Source organism: Macaca mulatta, chromosome 5 (genome assembly GCF_049350105.2).
Source record: "Macaca mulatta isolate MMU2019108-1 chromosome 5, T2T-MMU8v2.0, whole genome shotgun sequence".
Lineage (NCBI taxonomy): Eukaryota > Metazoa > Chordata > Mammalia > Primates > Cercopithecidae > Macaca > Macaca mulatta.
The window spans coordinates 155,020,211-155,043,991 of record NC_133410.1 but is presented as its reverse complement, the minus strand read 5'-3'; the positions used below and the strand labels follow the sequence as shown (position 1 = coordinate 155,043,991).

At 36.5% G+C, this 23,781-nt stretch overlaps 1 protein-coding gene across 6 annotated transcripts in view; it reads left to right on the top strand.

The window, feature by feature from the left end:
* SLC10A7 (solute carrier family 10 member 7) overlaps positions 1–23,781 on the top strand; it is a 256,440-nt gene that overhangs the window by 16,155 nt on the left and 216,504 nt on the right. For all 6 annotated transcript variants that reach the window (XM_078002307.1, XM_078002306.1, XM_015139308.3 and 3 more), the window contains exon 4: positions 1,919–1,994. In XM_078002307.1, coding sequence (XP_077858433.1) covers positions 1,919–1,994 — 76 coding nt within the window. The remainder of the gene's footprint in view (positions 1–1,918; positions 1,995–23,781) is intronic.

The following is a 23,781-nucleotide window of genomic DNA, read 5'->3' as shown; positions in this document are numbered from 1 at the left end:
TTGTCTTTTTAAAGCTATGAGAATTCTGCTTTTTTGCATATAGAAGGGAAGGGGCTGGAAGAGGAGGGATGAAAAAGCTAGAAAGATTGAAAATGCATGAGAGGATCTGTCCTAGTATTGGGGGTAGGGGAGACAGAAGGCAGAGAGGCTGAGGTGGGAGGCCTAGATAAGTCTGTGACCCATAAAAGTTTTACCCCAGATAGGTGGCTTTGTGAGTTTGGAAAGTTACTTAACTTCTTTCTTCACTTCAGTTTTCAGTAAAATGGGAATAATAATAACAACTTATCTTAAATATAACTTTTGAGGAATAAGTGAGATAGTATGTGAAGTGTTTAGAATAGTGTCTACTACAAATGGTAAATGCTCAGTATTAGTGACGATGATAACAGACTCTAAGGAAGACTCAGAAATTGGGAATTCGTAATAGGGTAGACCACTCTAGTAGCTCTTGGTAAAACAGATCTGGAAAGAAGACCATATTGAATGGAACTGAGTTGGAAATTCCAGTTTTCTTATGCTTCAATCAAAATGAGTTTAAACATTATTTTTCATATTTCGGACCTAATGTAAATCTATTGCATAAATTTTAGATAATATATTCTTACAAAAATGAATAAAAATATAGTTGACCCTTGAACACTGTGAAGCTTAGAGGTGCCAACCCCCATGCAGTTGAAAATCCACATATAACTTTTGACTCCCCAAAAACTTAACTACTGGTAGCCTAACCATTGACTGGAAGCCTTACCTATAATATAAAGAGTCAATTAACATATACTTTATATATTACACGTATTACATATTCTTACAATTAAGCTACAGAAAAGAAACATATTAAGAAAATTATAAGGAAGAAAAAATATATTTACTATTCATTAAGTAGAAATGGATCATTATATAGGCCTTCATTTTTGTCATCTTCACATTGAGTAGGCTGAAGAAGAGGAAGAAGTCTTGCTGTCTCAGGCGTAGCAGAGGCAGAAGAAATTCTTGTATAAGTGGGGCCCTCACAGTTCAAATCCATGTTGTTAAATGGTCAACTGTAACCTTTAATCATACCCATTCAAAATCTAAGTCAGATACTCTGTGTCCTCTATGCCCTGTATGAACTTTCCACTTAGGCCAGATACCTGTTCTCCCCAGAAGATATATTCTATGTGGATTTTGAGTAATTAAAAAAATTTATAGTACTTAAGTTTATTACTCATAGTTTCATTTGCTTGTTATGCAGTTTATTTTCTGTCCTAAACTAAGAAAATAGACCTGTCATGATCTTGGGTGTGTGCACTTAATTTAATAAAAACCAAATTGAGAATAGATACTAGAATTTACTACAGAGTCTGAATGCAAAAGTGTATGATTGTGTCATGCCTGTTTCTGTAATGTTATTACAACATTAAAATGTCTTTTATGAGATGAAGGTTTGAAAACTACTCTTCTATAGAAAGAAATCCAAAGATACAAGCTTGTGTCTTGTCAAGTATTTTGAACTTTGGAAGTGGTTTTGAAGATTTAGAGACTTCCTACGAACAAAATGTAGGGAAAATATTTTTCACTTTACCTAAAAATAACCTAAGACTACATACACTTACCAAATGATTAGCCGTTTTGGTTATCTTTCAATGACTGAACTCACTATACCTTGACTGCTTTTTGAATTGTATAATAAGAGCTTAAATAGCTTAAAATAGACTCACTCAAGCCTATGGAATAGCATAAGAGATTAGAACCCATACATTTGCAGCACCTTGTAAGCCATATTGCCTTGTGCAGACTTGTCTAAATTCAACAGGGCATGTGCATCAATAAATATGCCCTTATTTTCATTTGCTCAGCCTTGCTATTTTAGAATGAATGTGGTGACAGCTGTCTATGATTTAAAAAATTATTTATAGTTGGATTTTCTTTTCTTTTTCAGTTTGCAGACAGTAGGTTGCATGCCTCCGCCTGTGTCTTCTGCAGTGATTTTAACCAAGGCAGTTGGTGGAAATGAGGTGAGTCATGGGGCTACCTTATTTAAACATAAGTGCATGCTGTGCTTTTATTTCAAAATTGTACCATAGTTTTGAACATGAAGGGTTGATGTTGCAGAAAACTCCTAGCCATAACAGCTTGTGAAAGAAGGAGGTGTACTTACATACTAGCATGATGCTAAAATTGATCATGATGGATGGAATTTAGGATTTCAAAGAGAAGAGCAAGGGAAATGAGTGAAATAGAGATAGTGATTTTTCTTCTACCTCAGTGGAAATTGGGAGACAAAGGACAGAGAAAACCTGGGAAAGGCATTTTTCATCCAAGATTCACAGCCTGAGGACATCCAATATGGCTATTCCTTATTTCCAAAAAAATTGTTAACAAACTAAATTGATGGGGAAAAGTTCAATATGTTTAATGACAAGTGAAGATGATATAAAAAGAAGAAATTAGGCTAGGTTTATTAGATGAATTCAAAGAGATTATTCAACTGCTAGGGGACTATGGCACAATAATTGTATTTGTATATTGGGGTAGCAATTGTCCAATGCAGAAGCTACTTATAGGGGGTTCTTCCCTGGTTGAAAGGCCTTATGACTTATACTGAGGGACATTCATTTGTGATAGCTTATTTCTCCTTTTCTACTTATATTCTCTCATTCAGAAAAAAAATGCTATTGAAGGAGGGAAGATAATGGGTTTCCACTTCAGTTCATTCTTAGGATTCTGCTTTCAACATCGATTTTCATTTTCATCCACTTTCTGTTTTCCAAAAATATTGAGTACCTGCTATATTGAAAACAGGTTTATGGAAGTATCATTGACATATAACAAACTGTATAAACATAAACAGTTTAATGCTTTGACATATGTGTATACTTGTGAGACCACCAACACAATCAAGATAGTGAACATATCCATATCCATATATACACACTCAAAGAGTTTCCTGAGTCCCATTGACATTCCTTCCTTCTGCCCTTCTCAACACCCCCTTCCCCAGGCAACCACTGATCTGCTCTCTGTCACTGTAGATTAGTTTGTGTTTTTTAGAGTTTTATGCGATGGAATTATACAGTTTGTGCTCTTTTTTTAAAAAAATCTTTTCTAGCTTTTTTTACTAAGCATACATATTTTGTAATTCATCTATGTTGTGTTCATTAATAATTCAGTACCTTTTTTGCTGAGGAGTAGTATTTTATACAGATATGCTACAAATTGTTTATCCATTCACCTGTTGATGGAAATTTGGGCAGTTTCTAATTTTTGGCTATGAGCATTTCTGTAGAAATCTTAAGTTTATATATAATATACCCCCATTTCCTTGGAAATATCCAGGAGTGGAATGGGTATATCATCTGGTAGGTGTAAGTTTTAGTACCTTTTAATCAAGGAAGAATCATCTATAAATAGTTATAAGCCTCCTATAAATAGCTTCTGATGTAGACTATTTCTCTTAATATACAAGCACTCTTCTTTTACTACATATGTATGTTTAACTTTTAAATAAATCACCAAACTATTTTTTAAAGTGGTCATACAGTTTTACATTCCAACCAGTAGCGAATGAGAGTTCCAGTGTTCTACATCCTAGTCAACATTTGGTACTGTATTTTCAGTCTTTTTAATTTTTGCCATTCTAATATGGTGTAATGATATCTCATTGTGGTTCTAATTTAATTTGTATTCCCAGTGATACTGAGTATCTCTTCATGTGTTGATTTGCTATTCATATGTCTTCTTTAGTGAAATGTCTATTAACTCTCTTGCTCATTTTTTAAAAAATTGGGTGGTTTGTTTACTTATTGATGAGCATTAAGAGTTCTGTATATTCTGGGTATGTCTCTTTCATCAGATATTTGCTTTGTCAATATTTTTTTCCTAGTCTGTGACTTGTCTTATTATTTTTCACCAGTGTCTTTTGAAGAACAGAATGGTAGTGGAGACAGTAAAGGTGATTGGATTCTGCGTGTATTTGGTACAGGATATGCTGATGAATTAGATGTGGGGTGTGAGAGAAAAAGAGGGATCAAGAATGATTTTAAGGTTTTTGGTCGAGCAACTGAAAGGATGAGGTTGCTGTTGCTATGTGAGAACAGGTTTGGGGAATATTAGCCTACAGAGGCTAGGCTATTCTGGGATAACTAAGAACTTCAAAATCTCAGTGGTTAAAAATATACATTTATTTCTTGTTCATGGTACATGTCCCATGTGGGTCAATGGGAAGGTCTTTTGCCATCCCCAAAGATGCCAGATTGATTGGAGGCTCTACTATCTTGTAGGTCTACCCTCTGGATGGAACACACAACATTTTCACTTGCCACAGCAGAGAGAAAAATTGCAGAACCACAAATAGGTTTTTCACTGCCCAGGTTGACAGTGATACATGGCACTTTGCTCACATTAAATTGGTCAGAATAAGTCATAAGGCCTTACCTTGTGTTGTCATTTATGTGTGCTGAAGGAGAAGGGAACTGACCTTAGTGAATACTTGTAATGTCAGCCATATAGGTAAAGATCAAGAGTTTGGTTTTTTGATGTACTAAGATGTCTATTATATATCCAAGTGGAAATACTAATGAAGAATTAGAGATATTAGAATTAGTAGTTTAGGAAGTGGTCTAAACTAGAGATATAAATTAGGGAATCATCAGTGGATAAATGTATTTAAAGCCAAAATTGGATGAGATTTTTTGGGGAGAGAAATAGATATAAAAGAGAAGAGGTTCAAGGACTGAGCCCTGGATCACTCCAACATTAAGAGGTCAAGGGAATGAGGAATAACCAACAAAGACAACAGAGAAAGCAGCAGTAATAAGAGCAGGAAAAACAGGGGAGCATTGTGTCAGGGAAGCCAGGTGTCCTGGAAGCCATGTGAAAAAGTGTTTGAGGAGGAGGGTCTGGTTCACTGTGTAAAATAATGCTGATATAAGTTGTGTAAGGTAAATTCTGAAGATTAGCCACTGAATTATGCTACATGGAGTAATTGGCAGCCTGACCAGAGTGGTTTTGGTGGAGCATTGAAATAAAAGCTTATTTGGAGTGGGCTCAAGAAAAAAGTGGGAAGAGCAGAATTAGAGATAGAAGTAGAGCCAACTGTTTTGAGGTTCTCTGTGATGAAAGGGAAAAGGGAAATGAGGTTGTATTTAGAGGGATGTGGGGTAGAAATTTTTTTAATGTAGAAATAATAGCATGTATGTACCATGATGAGTATACTACACTAGAGAGGAAACTGTTGATGTAAGAGAGAGTGTGTATGCTGGAGTAATATATTTGATCAAATGAGAAAGAATAGTATTGAGTTGTATGACTGTCAGTGAACCTTGGGCTGTTTATTTATAATAACAGAAGTGAAGGCAGAGTGTGTGGATATGGATGTGTGTAGCTGGGCAGAAGGGGTATACTTGGTCTTTTTTAATGGTTTTTATTTTCTTAGTGAGGTTGGAAGCAAGATCAACAACTGAGAGTGATAATGAGGTAGGTGGTATTGATGTTTCAAAAGGGAGGAGAAAGTGTGCAATTGCCAATTAGATGAGGAAAGTGAGTTAACTTGAGGGTATGGCAGGACAGCTAGGCTGGACTGAGGAGCCAGCTGAGATGCGTAGACATGCGTTGAAAGTGAAGCCAGGCATTGTGGTTGTGTGTTTTCTCAAAGCCACATTTAGCTTCTTAGTGTAGGAATGAAATTAGCAGATAGCTGGATTTAACCAAAGATTTCATTATGTCAGGTAGTTTTTACTATTTGCCATATAATTAGTGAGATAGAGGAGGTATAGAGTTTTAGACTAGTATGCTCTGTGGTTTTCTTTCTATTGTGATTAGAGATAAATGTGATTTGTCTAATGGTGATTCCCTTAAGAGGTGTGCAGGCTATATTGATTTTAGAGACTAAAAACCTTTTTGTTCCCAACTTTTGGCCAAAGTTCACATTTCATCCATATCCTTGACAGTAACATAGCATTAGATTCTTCTAAAGTCTACTTACATGTTTATTCCCTCAATAGATAAATTGTTTACATTAATGTTCCACGTTAATAATGTGGAATTTAGAAATATCTCCTTTGTTTTCTAAAAGTGTTAGTCTATTTCTTTAAATGTTTATATTGTATAGTTTCATGATTATCAAGCATTTTTGTAGACCGGGGTATAAGATATAATTTTTCATAAATCTTGAATATCAAGCTTCAGAAATGAAGTTTGCAGAGTCTAGTTTGGTCCTATCTTCTGATATGAAATGAGTAGACTATTTCATATTTTCACCAGATGGTAGGAGAAAATGATCAGCAAGAAAAGGTAGTAGAAAAGTTTAATGCTTTCCTAAAATAATGTTACTAGATAAGTGAATATAGACTTTTGTTGAAGTAAATGTGAAAGAAGATTAATCTTCTGTATAATATATTGGAAAGAATGTAATCTAAGGATGGACAGTGAATTTGTTGGTGTGTGTAATGAAAAGGTCCACAAGCTGGGCTCACTGTCACCTAGTATTTGATGAAGGCCCTGATTCTGCTTTCTGTGATTCTCTGCTCTGCCTTGCATGTAGCAGCTCTGTACTCACATGGGTTTTAAACATAGCAATAGAATTGCTGTGGCGTATTTCCATGTTGCATTGTCCTTGCAAAATGTTCTTGATGGTGTTTATGTCAAGTAGGAAAACGTTTTCCTTCAGGATTTTGTGTTATCACCTTTTTCACATTTAGTTGATGCTCATGTATATTTACATATTTATATGTAAATATACATGTTTAATATGTGCTCTCATGTACTAAATAAAGTGTACGGTTGTATAGCATATTTGTTTTTAATGATTTTATGCAGTTGTAATGGTGTCATTTGAAATGATTATTTTCATTTTGCAAAGTTGTTATAGAACGTAGGAGGAAATTTGTTTCTGCTACTTACACACTTTTCATTTTAAATGATTTTCAGTAAAATTGTTGGTTACCAAAAGATTTTGTTATGGGTTGTACTTTGGCAAGAAGTAACTTTATTGCTTTTTGTTAGTTAAAAAAAAAAAGTCTGTTCTTATAACTTAGGTTATTTTTGTTTCAGTGAGCCAACTAGAATTTATAATGACTTTTAGCAGCAGAAGGGACTCAATGTATGTGCATAGCAGTATATATACCCTGAAATGCCAGTATATTTCTCAGGTAAACAAATGATACTGTTTAGTGGTAAAGCTGACTGACAATCTTCTTTTGTGGCTTTTACATTTTAAGCTATTTTTATTTGAATATTAGAAACATGGTCAGCTTCTTATTTGTGATTGCTATTTATTCATTTGAATATTTTAAACACAAGTTTTCAAAATTGCAAAATTGTAGAGTGTGCTTTGACATGGTCCAGCTGGTGGCGATTGTGGCTGTGTGTATGTGTGTGTGTATGTAGCTGTAGTTCCTTTTTAAGTAATAGAAAAAGTAATAAGGCCGGGGGCAGTGGCTCATGTCTGTAATCCCAGCATTTTGGGAGGCCCAGGCAAGGGGGGATCACCTGAGGTCAGGAGTTCAAGACTTGCCTGGTCAACATGGGAAAACCTCATCTCTACTAAAACTAGAAAAATTAGCCAGGCTTGGTGGCATGCGCCTGTAATCCCAGCTACTCGGGAGGCTAAGGCAGAATAATTGCTTGAACTCGTGATGTGGAGGTTGCAGTGAGCCAAGATTGCGCCATTGCACTCCAGCCTGGGTGACAGAGCGAGACTCCATCTCAAAAAAAAAAAAAAAAAAAAAAAAAAAAAAAAAAAAGAACAAGAAAAAAAGTAGTAAGAGTTGGTTAATCCTAATTTTATTGCCAAAAATAAGATAGATCAGAATGTTTTATATTTTATTCTGACATGGGAGGCAAAAGATAAACACTTATTCTTTGTTTAAAACTATATATGTTTGTTTAGTTTAAATTTCTGTTCCAAATACAAGATTCTGTGATAAAATTTTTTTTTGATTTTTTTCCCTCCAAAAGCCTTACAAAGGTTTTAAACCTGATGAGACTTGCTAAGAGAATCATTGTATTTAAATTCAAGTTACTTCTGCCTTACAATAACTGTCACGTGGATTCCTTTATAAAAGAAAAACAATTTCAGAAACTAGAAAATTATTCCCCTACGTTTGGAGAGGGAGTTCTGTGGTTTTCATAGTATTGTTGTAGAACTGTTTCATTTCTCTGTCGTCTATACTGGTGTTTAGTGAAAAAGCAAGCAAGGTACGGTTTGGGAAAGAGGCATTGTCTTCTTTTATCTCAATATTGCTTCTTTTGCATGCTGAGAAAAGGAAGAATTCAGCTAAAAGCCATTGCCTAAAAATGTGAAGTGAGTATGAAACCTTAACATCCAAGTAAAGTTGCAAAGCTATATAGCTTCGCAAAATTTTGAGAGCCTAGGTATTAAACAAGTAGAAGAGAAATATAATTAAGGAACATCTGCCTTCAAATATCTGAAGGAAAAAAGAAAAAAGCATTAAGAGTTGTAATAGATAAAAGTCAGGGCAAGTTAGAAAGGAGTCTTTAGTCAGATCTGGGAGTAATATTTAAACTCTAGGTTATCTGTGTTTAAAACCAAGCCTGGCAATTCAAACCATGAAAATAGGCACCTTTACCACTAGTAGCAGTGTACTGACTATAGGCATGTTATTTATGTTTATTTGCGCTGTTTTGATTGTTTGTTTCTTAAAATGGATTTATGGATCACTTGCACTGGCATTACCTGAAAGATTAGAAAAGTAAACTTAAATTCTTTATATCATATCCATCCTAGACATATTGAATTAGAATGTTTAGTGGATGGGCCTCAAGAATCTCCTTCTTTTAAAAATTATGAAACCTATCATAGCTACAAAAAGTGTGTAAAACACATATACACAGTTTAAAGCACAATATGCACTTCTATGTCCACCATCCAGCTTTAGAAATAGAATACAGTATTCAACCAGTTGTTAAGCATCAACTTTAAGATACTGTTTTCTACCATAGAGAATAATAAGGATAGTAAGATCTTACAGGGGAGAAAAAGTAATCTTTTGCTCACCCATAACAAGGGTCATAGCTGACATCCCTATGACAAATGACACATTAACAAGAGAAAAGCATAACAAATTTATTTACCTAAAGTTTTAGGTGACATGGGTAATTTCAGAAATGTAGACCCAAAGAGCCAGGGAAAACTATATTTTTATGCTGTCTGAGGAAATAAGTGGATAGTTGGGGAGAAACATGGTTGGAAAAAAAAGGGGTGTGCTCTAATGGTAATAAACTGGGGCCACTTAACAAGGCCAGGTTTTTCAGATTCTTTTCTGTGTCTCTGTAAGACTTGCTTTCCCTGAGTGTGAGAAAGGACACCTGTCACATGAGGATCTTCAGGGGAGGAGGGAGGAAGTCAGAGTGACCTTTCTGCTTTCTATGATCCACCTAGGGGAAGAGGAATTCTAGTTTCTATGATCCACTCAGGGACAAGAGAAAGAGGGACAGGAGACAGGAGGGCAGGAGAAGGTTAGGGAGACCATCTTGCTTTTGAGGCCCCCTTGTCTGTCTCAGCTCAAAAGTACTCAGTATGCCATGGCACCATACTTTAGAGTATTGTGTTCTGAGACATGACAGTCCAGTGCCTGACTTTGAGAAGCTTACGTTTAACGTGATATTACAGTATTCAGAATCTCTACTTCATGTTATAAACCTCACAAAAATAGGCGAAGCATAGTGGAATAGTTTTGCCTAGCTGACCCTCATCGTTAAATTATTGTTTTCCATTTTAATGTAGAAAAAAACAAAATGCACCACAAGTGAGGTCAGCTCCACCCAGCTGTGTGTGTGACAGCCAGAACTTCAGGTTAGGGATCTAGACTGTGTTTGCTCCTTGCAGCGTTAGGCTATTGTCTTGCCTAGTCTAGTATTAAGACAGTGTGCTTCTTTTAACGCAAGCATATTTAGCTGGCATTTTTATTATATTTTACTTAGCAGGTTGAAGGATTTTAGAACTTTGATAGTCATGCTGAATTCCAAATGCATTTTAAAGAAACATTTTTATTTGGGGTATAGAAGAAAGATAACGTGTGTGCGTGTGTGTGTGTGTGTGTGTGTGTGTTTACTTTCATCAATGGGGCTGGTGCTCAAATCTCTTCAAAGACAATTTAAGAATGTCTCCTTAGCAAAGAAAATTATTGCATGTGGTGAAGTCTTTAAGTCATAGATGAAGGTCATGAAAGTCTGAGTGTATTTTAAAAAGGTTTTCTATCTGCTTGGAAAGCAAATGAAGCACTCATTACTAACTTTCAAAGTATAGCTATGAGATTTTTGCTAGAGGTGAAAGATCAAGATCATCACAGTCCAAATGGAGACTGAAAGTTCAATTTCTGACTTACGAGTGAGGCATGAAACATTTCAGGGTTATTTTGCATTATCATTGGGGAGTTGGTCTTGCTAATCCAAGGCATTAAGATAAGATTCATTGAAACATTTATAAAGGCAGTTAGAGTAGATCTAATCAGCAGAGAGGACTAGCAGTGAAACGGAAATCTGATCTGTCAGTCACTTTCTCCGCTTTAGCAATTACTTAGCCTTTCTGTTCTTTGCCTTTCTCTTCTGTTAAATGGGGTTACTGCTTTGGCTTGTAGTGTAAGATTAATGGCATCCTGGTGGAATCTTATGTCTGAAAAACTTTGTCAGCATTGAGCCTTCTTGCAAGCTGGCAGATGTATGTTTTTTAGCCTCCAGACTGGTGTGCTTTCTAAGGAGTAGTAACAGCTACTTTTCCCTCTTTAACAGATGAAAGAACAGAAGTAACAGCAGCAACAGCAAGAAATTCTATGTCCCTACTCTTCTACTGTATCTACCTTTTAGCTTCAGTCTTATCTTCCAGATTGGGCGAGAGTTCTTAGGAGGTAGAAAGAGTTGACTGTGTTTGTTTTAAGCTGCTATAAAACTTGTGAAACGTACCTAGATTTCCCTGTTCTTTGGTGTAACTTAGAATTTTCTCATTTAACCCTGTTGCCCAGCAAATTGTCTTCATTTTTACCTCTGTAACCAAAAGGGCTCTTTTAATAGATTAGCGGTGATTTCTAGTCACCAATCCCAGTGGCCAGTTCTCAGTTCATATCCTCCATGACTGATACCATGGCCACTCATCTCCAAATTCCTTCTGCTTCCCTGATACTCATCTCTCCTGATTTTCTTTCCATGCCTCTCATCACTTCTTATTTTCTTCTTGTCTGGTTCCTTTTCCATCCCAATGGTGTCTTCCAGAGATCTGATCTAACACAAAGTGTTAGCTCTGCTAGATTCCTGTTTCTGAATCCTTCTCCCTGTAACTAAAGCCATATGACCCCAATCTTTGGGTTCGACTATGCCTCAGACGTTAGGGCCAGTCCTGATCTTGGGCGAGAAGTATTTACATAACTTGAGCTTAACATGCTGTGGCACTATGTCACCACCTTTTCTGATAGGCCACCTGACCTTAAGCACAGAATACCCTGCCTTGGAATCAAAGCATGTGCTTAATTCCTGCTTTTACCATTACTAACCTAGTGGTCTCAGTAAGTCCTGGACCTCTCTGGCTTTTGGTTTCCCCATACAAGGAGCAATAATATTTGCATTCTCATTTCATAGGATTACTTACAAGGATCTCATGCATTGGTATGTGGAAGTACTTGTAAACTATGAGGGAACACATCAAGTAAGCATCAGCATTATCATCATTGCAGAAGTTTGTCACTGATGTATTAACTGGGTTTTCTGAGTTAATATTATTGCTGTCTCAAGAACTTGATCTTCTAAATTTGCTCATTCATTCACTTCATTCATTTATGCAAAAACATTAGTCAAGTGCTTGCAATAGCTTGCTGTATATACATAGTACATTTATATAATTTTCAGTTTAGTAAGTGATATAAAACAAGCAGTACATTGTAGCATAAGATGATTTGTATTTAAATAAATTTAATAAACTGGATAATTTCAGATTATTGGTTTACATTATAGGTCTTCAGTTTTTTTGTATAAGTATTTATTGTTGTAACCTGGAATAGTCATGTCAGATACTCAAGATAGCCCCTTTGGGAATTAAAGGCCATGGGGAGCCAAACTAGTAATTGAAAGATTGCTTTGAGAGTTTAGAACTAGATAAAGGGGATTGAAGATTGAATAGATTTATAGGATGTTTCTCTGAAACAGTAAAGCCTAGAAAAGCATCCCAGCTCCATTCCAATGAACAACAACAAAAAAATCGCAAGCCAAGAAAGAATCAGGTATGTCTGTCGCTCTCTCTCTCTCTTTTTTTTTTTTTTTTTTGAGACAGAGTCTCGCACTGTTGCCCAGGCTGGAGTGCAATGGTGCAATCTCGGCTCACTTAAACAGTTCTACATAAACATTGAAAATGTGTTATCAACCTAATTCTCCTTATTCAGTATCAGAATATCTGCATGTATGATGACTAGCAACATTTTTTGATAATTTGGTTTATTTTGATAAGTTATATTTTAAATATCAGGCTTCGTTCTTAGAGAGGCACTAGTCTAAACAACAACACATTGCTAGCTTTTCTTTTAGCTAATCTAATCTAATTAATGTTTATATGTTTGCATCTTATTATAGAGAATTTGACTATTTTTAGCTTTATTTCCAAATTCTGGGCATGTGCCTTTTTCAAGTTCTGTGGCTTGTCTGTGTACCAACTACACGCTAGCTACACATGTATTTGTGTATATTTATGAAGTTGTTATTCTTGAAAATAGAAGACTTATTCTTAATAATTTACTAAATCATGGAGTTACGAAAATGTCAATAAATTAAACCTCAGAAGACTTAGCTTCTTCTTTTGGCCCCATCCCTAACTAGCTCTGTGATCTTGGGTAGTCTTTTCTTCAGCTTTGTAATCAATTGTATGTAGGCACGGTTGTTTTAGATGAAAATATTTTGGGGGAAAAAATATAGGACCCATGTAAATGAAAGGAGATATTCTGTCACTTTAAACTGTTTGCTTCTTGGTGTAATATGATCTATTTTTATTGCATTAAATGTAGATCTTTATGCTTTCCCAACCTATGCTCTTTTTATATTAAGATATTTGACATCTGTCTGTTTATTAAGAACATGGCTGGCTGGGCGTGGTGTCTCACGCCCGTAATCCCAGCACTTTGGCAGGCCGAGGCCAGTGCATCACTTGAGCTTAGGAGTTCCAGAGCAGCCTGGGTGACATGGTAAAACCCCATGTCTCCCCAAAAATACAAAAAAACTTAGCTGGGCATGGTGGTATGTGCCTGTGGTCCCAGCTCCTTGGGAGCCTGAAATGGGAGGATCACTTGTGCTTGGGAGGTGGAGGTTGTAGTGAGCCAAGATCCTGCCAACGCACTCCAGCCTGGGTGAAAAGAGTGAGACCTTATCTCAAAAAAAAAAAAAAAAAAAAAAAAAGAAAAAGAAAAAAAAAAAAAGGAACATGGACAGTGTATAGGCCAAAGGAGTCAGGTTTAATCTGTATTGCATTGCTACAAACTTTAGAACTGATTCTGTTAAACTTTACTTGCATTACAAAGTCATCAGGCTGTATCTTTCTAAGTATTTAATGAGAACATCCTGCTTAGTGCAATGAGATTTTCAAGCTCATTATTCATGACCCAAGAATACTTGGATCCAAACAAATGATCTGAATATATTGAGTGGGCTAAGCTGCATTCTAATCCAGTGCCAAGATACTGGCCTTGCAGGGCCCTCTGAATGAGGAATTTATTTTCCTTCCTTCCTTCCTTCCTTCCTTCCTTCCTTCCTTCCTTCCTTCCTTCCTTCCTTCCTTCCTTCCTTCCTTCCTTCCTTCTTTCCTTCCCTCCTGCCTTCCTGCCTCCCTGCCTTCCTCCCTCCCTCCTTCCCTCTCTCCCTTCCTCCCTCCCTCCCTCTCTCCATCCCGTCTTTCCTTTCTTCACACAGGCAGAAACTGAAAAGTTTTCCAAAATATAATTACTCTGTGTATAATTTATTCTTTCTTCTTTCTTTCCCTTGCCTTTTTCCCCCTCCTCCCTCCACCTTTTTCCTTTTCTTCTCTTCTTTTTCTTCTCTCCAATCTTGGAACAATAATGCCAATCATTATTCACTAAATTGATATTGTGACCACAGCTTGAAAAACACTACCCTAAACTCTAATGGATGTTTACCATTCATATTTCCTCTTGAGTCAGCTCCTTTGATTCTTTGATTCTCTGGACAAACTTTTTGGCCTTTGGTCTATATGCTCTGGGGAATTTCTGGCCACCTATTACTTGCAGACAGTTCCTTTGACATTAGTCTTCACTATTTTGAGGACTTTGTCTTCTGATGAATTCTTTTGCTGCTTGTGGTCAGCTCACCTGATCTGTCAGCACTTATAATAAGAACCTTCTCATCCCCCATATCTAGTAAGTCTTGCCCATCAGTCAAGGCCCAGCTTAAATATAGTTTTCCTCTCAAAAAGCTGCTATAGATGCCCAGTCAGAATTAGTCTTTTCTTCCCTCCACAATACTTTGTACTTCTGTTGTGACACTCACCCTTAATCAGATATTTTTGCATATATTTGGCTCCCCAACCGATCTTTGAGTTTTCTTTGTGGGAACTACTTTTCTTTTGTATATTTTTAATGCAGTGTAGGAGTAGCCTTAATAAAAATGGCAGGAAAAGGGCTTGGGGAAGCTGGAAAATGATCCAGTTTCCTCCTGGTCATATAGTGGTTGAAGTAATTTCCACAACTCTATGTTCCCCATCTCTCATTTCAGGATTCTTTCATGTATTTACTGTACTAGAATAAAGAGGGGATAGAATTAAATGATATCCTAGATTGGGCATATGTTTTTTTTTCCTTCATGCAAGTCCATTTTAGTTCCAGTTAAGAGAGCCTATTGTGGGAATTATTCAGAGTGTATGCTTAATAGTGTTTCTCATTTACCAATTCTTCAAATATGAACCATGAGATAATGTTATGAAGTTCAATCTCAGTACAGTTACCTTAAGTTCACACTGGTTTGAAAATGGTATACCTTCTCAAATAGGCAAACCAAGGTAATCTAACTCTGACAAAAAGCCTGGGAAACTAACAATATGAGGTAAAATACTTTATATAGTTATTTACACTAATCTTTGTTTAAATGCATGATAGAGTATTCTACAAAAAAAATGCTTTGGACTTTTGTGGCCCTCTGATAACCCATTAAACTGATATGCCTAACTCTCATTTGAGTTTACAGTGAGTCTTTGTCAAAATAAGCCCTCACGAATACTCATTGCATTTGTGCAATGAAGTTGTTGGCATGTATGTATTCTTTTTGTTCCTCTGAAGTTTGATATTTCTAGTTCCCTAATTATTATTTAATTGCCATCTATTCTGTAGTGTTTGCATACTTGCTCTTAAGGGTAGGCTATATAGTCACATTTTGGTATGAAAAATGAGAACTGGCAGTATAATTTAAAAATAATCTACTATGCTCAGTTAGTCTATAAAGAGAGATGTGAATTCTCTTGGTTTGATGTCATCATCTTTTTGGAGATAACAAAAAAAAAATAGAATTTTTGTTGAATGAATTATGTAGCTCCCTTGAAAAAAAATTTATTTTCAAATTGTGATTGAAAACTTATCAAAGGATTTAAAAAAAAGAGCCTACTTTAAGAAACAGTTTGCCTGTGGTTGATAAAGTTTTACAACTTCAAGCTTAATTGATAATAAAGGGACCAATAGAGAAAGAGGAAGGCAGTTAATTGAGTTAGAAGCTTGTTTGCTAAATGGAGGAGTCTTTTACCGGTTGAGTGGGAAAAGCCCAGTCTTAGGTTTTACAAAGCCTCTTAGAGATGTGAAGAAATGCAAGCACTTTCTGATTTCTGATCCAGAAGGAAAAAAAGAGCACAGCAGAAGGATGGAATAACTCAGGACTATTCTGATGCACAATTATAGAAGGTACTTTTAACCTGTGGGCAGTTCCTTTGCCCTACGTGGATTTAGTGAGCTGCTACCCCTTGCACAATAAGGAATGACCTCAATCACAGTAAACTCTTGCCATCAAAATAGTAAGATCAGCCAGTGCGCGCTATGTGTCAGTTCTTGTTCTCAGTGCTTTACATATATTAATTCCTTTAATCTTTTGAGATAGGTATTATTACTATCCCCATTTTGCAGATGAGAAAACTGACACAAAAAGAGATTAAAAAACTTGTCTAGATTTACAGAGCGCAAACAAAGTAGAGTGAAGATGTCACCTCAGGCACTCTGGCTTCAATGCCTGTGCTCCTCACCCTCCCTTCTCTGCTCTTCTCTATTAACTCTGTAGGTAGAGCAGACTGCCTCAATCCACAGATGTTAGCGCCTGAACTACCTGTGTGGAAAAAATAAAGGCTATGTTCAGAGTAATGATTCCTAATAAGTTATGGATGTGTTGATATTTCTGTTTGACTGGAAGCTTCCTTCCAGGAAGCTTTCGCCATTTCTGTGCTATGGCCCTGTGGTACTACCCTGTCAAGGCACATTTAACACAGACTGTTGAAAATGGCTGTGTATCTCACTGAAGCTCTCATTAGATGGCAGCAAATGTGTATTTCTTTTTTTTTTTTTTGAGAAGGAGTCTGGCTCTGTCGCCTGGGCTGGAGTGCAGTGGCCAGATCTCAGCTCACTGCAAGCTCCGCCTTCCGGGTTTACGCCATTCTCCTGCCTCAGCCTCCCGAGTAGCTGGGAACACAGACGCCCGCCACCTCGCCCGGCTAGTTTTTTTTTTGTATTTTTTAGTAGACACGGGGTTTCACCGTGTTAGCCAGGATGGTCTCGATCTCCTGACCTCGTGATCCGCCCGTCTCGGCCTCCCAAAGTGCTGGGATTACAGGCTTGAGCCACCGCGCCCGGCGCAAATGTGTATTTCTTATTCACAGTTGTATCCTCTGTATCTAGTGCAGTATTTGGCATAGATGAGGGGCACAGGAAATGTATTTGAATAAATTAGTATTTCTGAAGAAATTTGTCTAGCCTTATGTGTATTGATTTAAATATGTATTATTAAGGCAGTAATTCATATTAAGGTAAACTTTGCCCTATGTTAAACTTTTATAGAAAAATCAAGGTACACAATAGGTTATATACTGTGGCATTTTTGCTTCTCTGTTATTCACGCCAATTCTGCTTTGTCTAAGCTTTAACAACCACAGCCTTGTGGTAGCAACCCCTGAAATAGCAGGCATAATGCCTGGAAGGAAATAAGACTTCAAATGCTTAGAAGGAAATAAAAGACTTCTATAGGATTGTTCTGGCCTGTAAGAAAATAAAATATTCCTAAAGAGCTAATAGTGCATTTTTAAAATCTATTAAGTGATGAAAAACAAAAACAGAAATCTTAGTAGCTGAATGGGACTTTTAGTCATTTTTTTTTCCCTCCTTAATTTTGGATGATCTGAAATCATCTAGTCAAGTAAATATCTCATGTGGGAAAAATGATTTGCACGTTAGAAGATATTAGGAGATGCTCAATAAATATTTTTTCTGAACAAATGATGAAGTATAATTTCTTTCTCTTATTTAAAATAAATAGTGATTTATCCATGCAAGTTTCAGTATATAGAGAATTAAAATATATTCGAATATACTTCTTCAGGTCATCTCCTATTATGGTAAATACATTTAAAATTATTGTGCATATCTTATGAAATGCTTTTACCTATATTTTCTTTCTTTCTTTTTTTTTTGTTTTGAGGCAGGGTCTCACTCTGTCACCATGGCAGAAGTACAGTGGTATGATCATGGCTCACTGCAGCTTTGACCTCCCAGGCTAAAGCAATCCTCCTGCCTCAGTGTCACAAGTAGCTGGGATTACAGGCATGTGCCACCATGCTTAACTAATTTTAACAATTTTTTTTCGTAGAGACAGAGTTCCACTATATTTCCCAGGCTGGCCTCAAATTCCTGGGCTCAACAATCCTCCTACCTCAGCCTCCTGAGCAGCTGGGACTCAAGGTGTGCACCACTATGCCTGTCTATTTTTTTTTTTAATTTTTGTAGAGAAAAGGTGTTGCTCAGGCTGGTCTCCAACTCCTGGTGTCAAGCAATCCTCCTACCTTGGCCTCCCGAAGAGATAAGATTACAGGGGTGAGCTACCATATCTGGCCTATATTTTTCTATCTCTAACTTCCATACAATTGTATGAAGTACATAGGACTGGTTTTATATTATTCTGATTTTGTAGTTGGGAAAATAGGGATTGAGAGGTGAGATGACTTGTCTAAAGTCCCACAGATGGGAAGTCATGGAATCCTTCTTCAGGACACTTTCATCCCATTATGCATTGTCTCAAGCAAAAACAACAAAGCTCCATAAATCAGCCATATAAGAACTAGATCTTTTATTGACTCTTCATTAAAGTTGGATGGCTTGACATTTTTCTGAGGGATGACTGTCAGTCTACTATTAGCTGAAAACAAATTATTGAGCACTCGTACTTTATAGAGCACTGAGTTAATATTCTGAGGACTGGGGAGCTCTAGGGTACAAGGAAGCTCAAACCTGGTTTGTTTTCACAGAGGTTGGTAATGAACTGGGGGGGAAATTGGCAGAAACATAAACAACAGGTGAGTGTAAATGTGCAAGTCAGGTAAGGGGAGGGCGGGGAGGTCTCTAGAGCTTGAGTCAGGCTTACGGGTCCTGGTTGGAAAGTTGGCTCTTGGAAGTAATAGGTTTTCAAGTTCTCAAGTTCTCTTCCAGTAGTTAGGGCATTTTTTTGAAGAGCCTCTCCTGTGTGGTTAAGGTACCCAAACTGGCTGAAAGATACAAGAGAATGGGTATAGTGGAGGGGGTGCTGCTTATAGATTCTGTTCCGGGGACCTGGTCAGTGAAACAGGATTACCTGCATTGGGAGCAGGAGAGCAGGCTGGTTGAGGAAGCAATTGCAGTTTGGCTGACAATTTGACTGAAAGGTTGCTTCCTTATGGTGAGTTGGTGGCAGAATTATTGCATTGCTGTGCCCCATAGATACAAAATCTAAATGGAATAACCAAACACTGGGTGATATGGGTGGGCCAGGGGCACAGGCCAAGCCTGTGTGTCCTGCATCACTGGCAGTTATAGAGTTAAAAGAGAAGACTGCCACTGCCCTAGACATAGGGGATTCTCCGTGTGCATTTCTTGTACACCTCAAACATAAAAGAACTCCCGAATTTGTTTTGGTACCATGAACCCAAACTCTACCAGGAAGCCAATCCCACCCAGGAGAACAGCCACAAATATATCCCATTCTAAGAAATGTTAAAAATGTATCTGGAACTGTAAGACACCATGCACATATAGTTTTTAAAAAATTATTTGTTTAGATAAAAGGGAAAACAATTGCAGTGTTAGAAACCTTATTGATACGCACCTGCTTTCTCCTCTGAATTCATACTATTGACTAGGTCATATAAAATATTTCCTGGCAATAAATATGTGTTGCTTAAAATAGTTTGTTAAATGATTAATGTGTGTGAACATGTTTTGTAAATTACAAAACATTATTTTCAAAACGTTTTTGAAATAACATTATGTTATTGCTATTAAAAAGCTAGCTTTAAAAAATTATAATTGGAAAGTCTATTGGATGTGGTTAATTGGTAATAAAGTAATCATTGCTCTCAAGAGCTTATTTGAATGACCTGCAGTTTCTAGTTGAGTATTGAATTGTCTTATTGAATGTTGTGTTATTACTTCGGGAGTTGTGATATGTTTCACCTTGGTTTAGAAAACCATAGTTTTATCATGATACCTGAAAAAAGATTTAGTATTCTCTCTTTTTCTTAAGTTGTCTCACACATTCACATTTCTTTTTACTTCATAAGGCTGGGAAGAGAGAATACCATAATAGTTTACTTGATTTTTAAAATCTTCTTCATTTTTTAAATCTCTGTATTTTTATAATTCATACCTCTTTTCTGAGCTTCTTGCCTTCTCTTTCCTGCCTTTTCCCTCCTTTTCTTTCATCATTGTCTCTCCTTATCTATTCTGGTGAATTTTAATTCCTTCACCAACCAGGTGTTCACCATGCTAGACTCTTTAGAAGGACCTTGCATGGTCCTCTGGCCCTTGTGGTGTTGTAATCATCCTTACAGCTGTCATCATCATAGTCTCTTTCTCTGGGCATAACTGTTTTTTCAGCGCAGAGTAGGACTTTCTCTTGGATTTCCAAATCCTGAACCCGGACTCGTATGTGCTTTCCTGGTACTGTGTCTTCTTCTAGAAGCCATTGTAGTTAGACTGTCTGCTCTGGCAGTAATAAATACTCTGAAGGTCTTCAAGGACAGGAGATTACCTTGAACACCAAGTCTTTGTATGGCAGGTGTTTCCAGGGTCCACTGGGACTCCCTAAGGAATTCTGCGCTCAGCACCAAGGTGTTAGGAAGCGTCTTCCAAACGATGTGACACTGTTTTGCTGTGACCACAAGGTCCATTCCAAAGCTTGCTGCTGGTGTCATGCCCCTTTAGGACTTTCTGCTAGGTGGCCACCTACTGTTTGAAGTCCTGCTTCCAAAGTCCCCTCAAAATGAATCACTGCAGCTTGATTTGGATGTTGTAAAAGCCAAGGAGATAAATGGTCAGTGGAGAGCAGCTATATCTCTAACTCAAAAATCTCTAGTCACAGTCAAATAAGATAATCTTCTTCAATTCCCTCCTGTGTGACTCTGTACAAATAATTCTCTATTTCATCTGGGAGATAGACACAATAGGAAATTGGTTTGGTTATCCTAAGTTTTACTGTTTTGCTTGTTTTCCTACATTTTTTTTTCCAGTGGGTAAAAGGGATGAGGTGGGATGGTAGAAAATCATTGACGTTGGTCTATATGGTATGTTCTGGTCCCCACATTTGACTCTGTCTAAGGCAACACAGAATATTAACTCACTGGAAGGATCTGCCTATATTATTATTGAGTAAGTACTCAATTCATATTTAAGGAAATAAAGGAAATTAATTTGTTGCAAGGAAATTAATTCCTTGTATCTGTCTTTTAAATTGGGCTTTATTTTCTCAAATTGATCAAATTTAAAAATTTTTATTTTCATTTTGGTGATATATCAATAACTCCCACTCTTTTATCTGATTTATGCTAATCTGATACTAGTAATAGGAAAAACTTTTCCCTTTTATTTAAAAAAATCCATACTTACCTACAATAGCATAAATCCCATAATTTTATTACCTATTATCCTCATGTGTACATTAGATCTCTAGACTTTTTATCTAAATATCTACTACTTTGTATCTGCTGACCTACATCTCCCCATTTCTTCCTTTGTCCTGTTCCCAATAACCAGTATTTTTTTTCTATCTCTCTCTGTTTGACTTTTTAAAAAAATTTAGATTTTATATATAAGTGAGATTATGCAACATTGTTATTTCTATGTTTGAGGGACAGATAGTCAAAGTGCAATTTGAGTTCAGTGTTTCTTCATTCATTTTCTGTCTGGTTGATTTATTCACTCAGAAAAAATTTTTAGAGACAGAGTCTCTCTCTGTCACTCAGGCTGGAGTGCAGTGGTGGGATCATAGTTCACTGCAGCCTTGAGCTCCTGGGCTCAAGCAATCCTTCTGCCTCAGCCTCCTGAGTAGCTGGAACTACAGGCACATGCTACCATGCCTGGCTAACTTAAAAATATTTTTGTAGAGACAAGGTATCACTATGTTGCCCATGCTGCTCTTAAGCTCCTGGCCTCAAGCGATCCTCCTGCCTTGGCTTCCTGAAATGTTGGAATTACAGGTGTGAGCCACTGCACCTGGCCTGATCTTTTCATTATTAAAAATGGGTCTTGAAGTTCATTACTGTTATTGCATTGCTATCTATTTCTCCCTTCATATCCATTAATTCTTGCTTTATATATTTAGAGGCTCCCGTGTTGGGTGTATAAATATTTACTGTGGTCATGTCCTCTTGATGAATTGACCCCTTTATCATTTAATAATAACCTTCTTTTTCTCTTTTGACAGTTTTTTACTTGAAGCCTATTTTATCAGATATAAGTATAGCTACCCCTGCTCTTTTTTGATTACCATTTATGTGGAATATCTTCTATCATTTTACTTTCAGCTTATATGTCTTCTTAAAGCTTATGTATATCTCTTGTAGGCAGCATGTAGCTGGATCTGTTTTTTTTTTTATTTTTATTTTTTTTAATCCAATCATCCTCTCTATGTCTTTTGTATTAGAGAATTTAATCCATTTACATTCAAGGTTGTTAGAGATAGGTAAGGACTTACTATTACCTTTTGTTACTTGTTTTCTGGTTGTTTTGTTCTTTATTTCTTTTATCCTCTCGTCATCCTTTGTGATTTGATCATTTTCTGTATTGCTGTACTTTGATTTCTTTCTCTTTATTGTTTGTATATATGATGTAGGGTTTTTTTTGTGTGTGTGTGTATAGTTACTATGAGGTTTAGATAAAACATCTTATAAACTACTGTTGTAAGCTGGTAACAGTTTAACTTCTGCCACATACAAGAACTTTAGCCATTTACCTTACCCCATTTATGTTTTTAATCTCAAAATGTACATCTTCTAATATTGTGTGTTCCTTTACAATTTATCATCGCTTTAGTTAATTTTCACTGTTTTGACTTTTAACCTTCATATTAGAAATATGTATGATTTACACACCATCACTACAGTGTTGGAGTATTCTAGATTTGTTTATATGTTTACCTCTACTGAGAAGTTTTGTACTTTCGTATGTATTCATGATAGTAATTATTGTCCTTTTGTTTCCACTTGAGGAACTCCTTTTAGTATTTCTTATAAGACAGGCCTAGTGGTAATGAATTCCCCTAGCTTTTGCTTGTCTATGAAAAACTTTCTCCTTCCTTTCTAGAAAGATAGCTGTGGGGATATAGTGTTCTTGGTTGTCAGTTTTTTTTTTTCTTTCAGTACTTTGAATATATCATTCCACTGGCTGTTGGCCTATAAGATTTCTCCTGAGACATCCACTGGTAGTCAAATGGGGACTCCCTTATGTGTGACTTGACTCTTTTGCTGCTTTTAAAGTTTTCTGTTTGTCTTTGACTTTTGACAGTCTGATTATAATGTCCCTGGGAGAATTCCTCTTTGGATTCAATTAATTTGGGAACTTTGAGCTTCATAGATATGGATGCCTGTATCTATCCCAAGGCTTGGAAAGTTTTTAGCATTCTCTGTGTCTTCTCCTCTGGACCTCCCATAATGCCAAAAATCTGTTGGCTTAGTAGCATTCCATAAGTCCCATAGGCTGTTTCACTCTTTTTCTTCTTTTTCTTATTTTTTCTTCTGACTGAGTCACTTCTAAAGTCCTTTCTTCAATTTCGCAGATTATTTCTTCTGCTCAGTGGAGTCTGCTGTTGAGGCTTTATATTTCATTTTTTACTTTATTGATTGGTCTTCAGCTTCAAGATTTCTGTTTGATTATTTTTTGTGTTATCTGTTTCTTTATGAATTTGTTATTCAGATCATGAATTATTTCCCTGATTTCATTAAATTATCTATTTGTATTCTTTTATATCTTGTTGAGTTTCCTTAAGATTATTATTTTTAAATTCCTCTTCAGATAATTAGTAAATTTCTTTTCTGTTGTATCAGTTACTAGAGAATCATTTAGTTCCTTTGGTGGTGTCATTCTTCCTTACTTTTTCATGTGTCTTGTGTTTTTGCATTTATGTCTGTGCATCTGGTGGTGCGATCACCTCTTCCAAACTTTATAGAGTGGCTTTCATTGGGGGAAGACTTGTCCCTGAAGATGAGCCTAAGGGTGGCAGTTGGACAGATTATAGTGGCTCTGGTTTTGTATTGGTGCAATGGTGAAATCTTTGTGCAGCTTCTTTTGTTGTGATCAATGTTAGTAATGA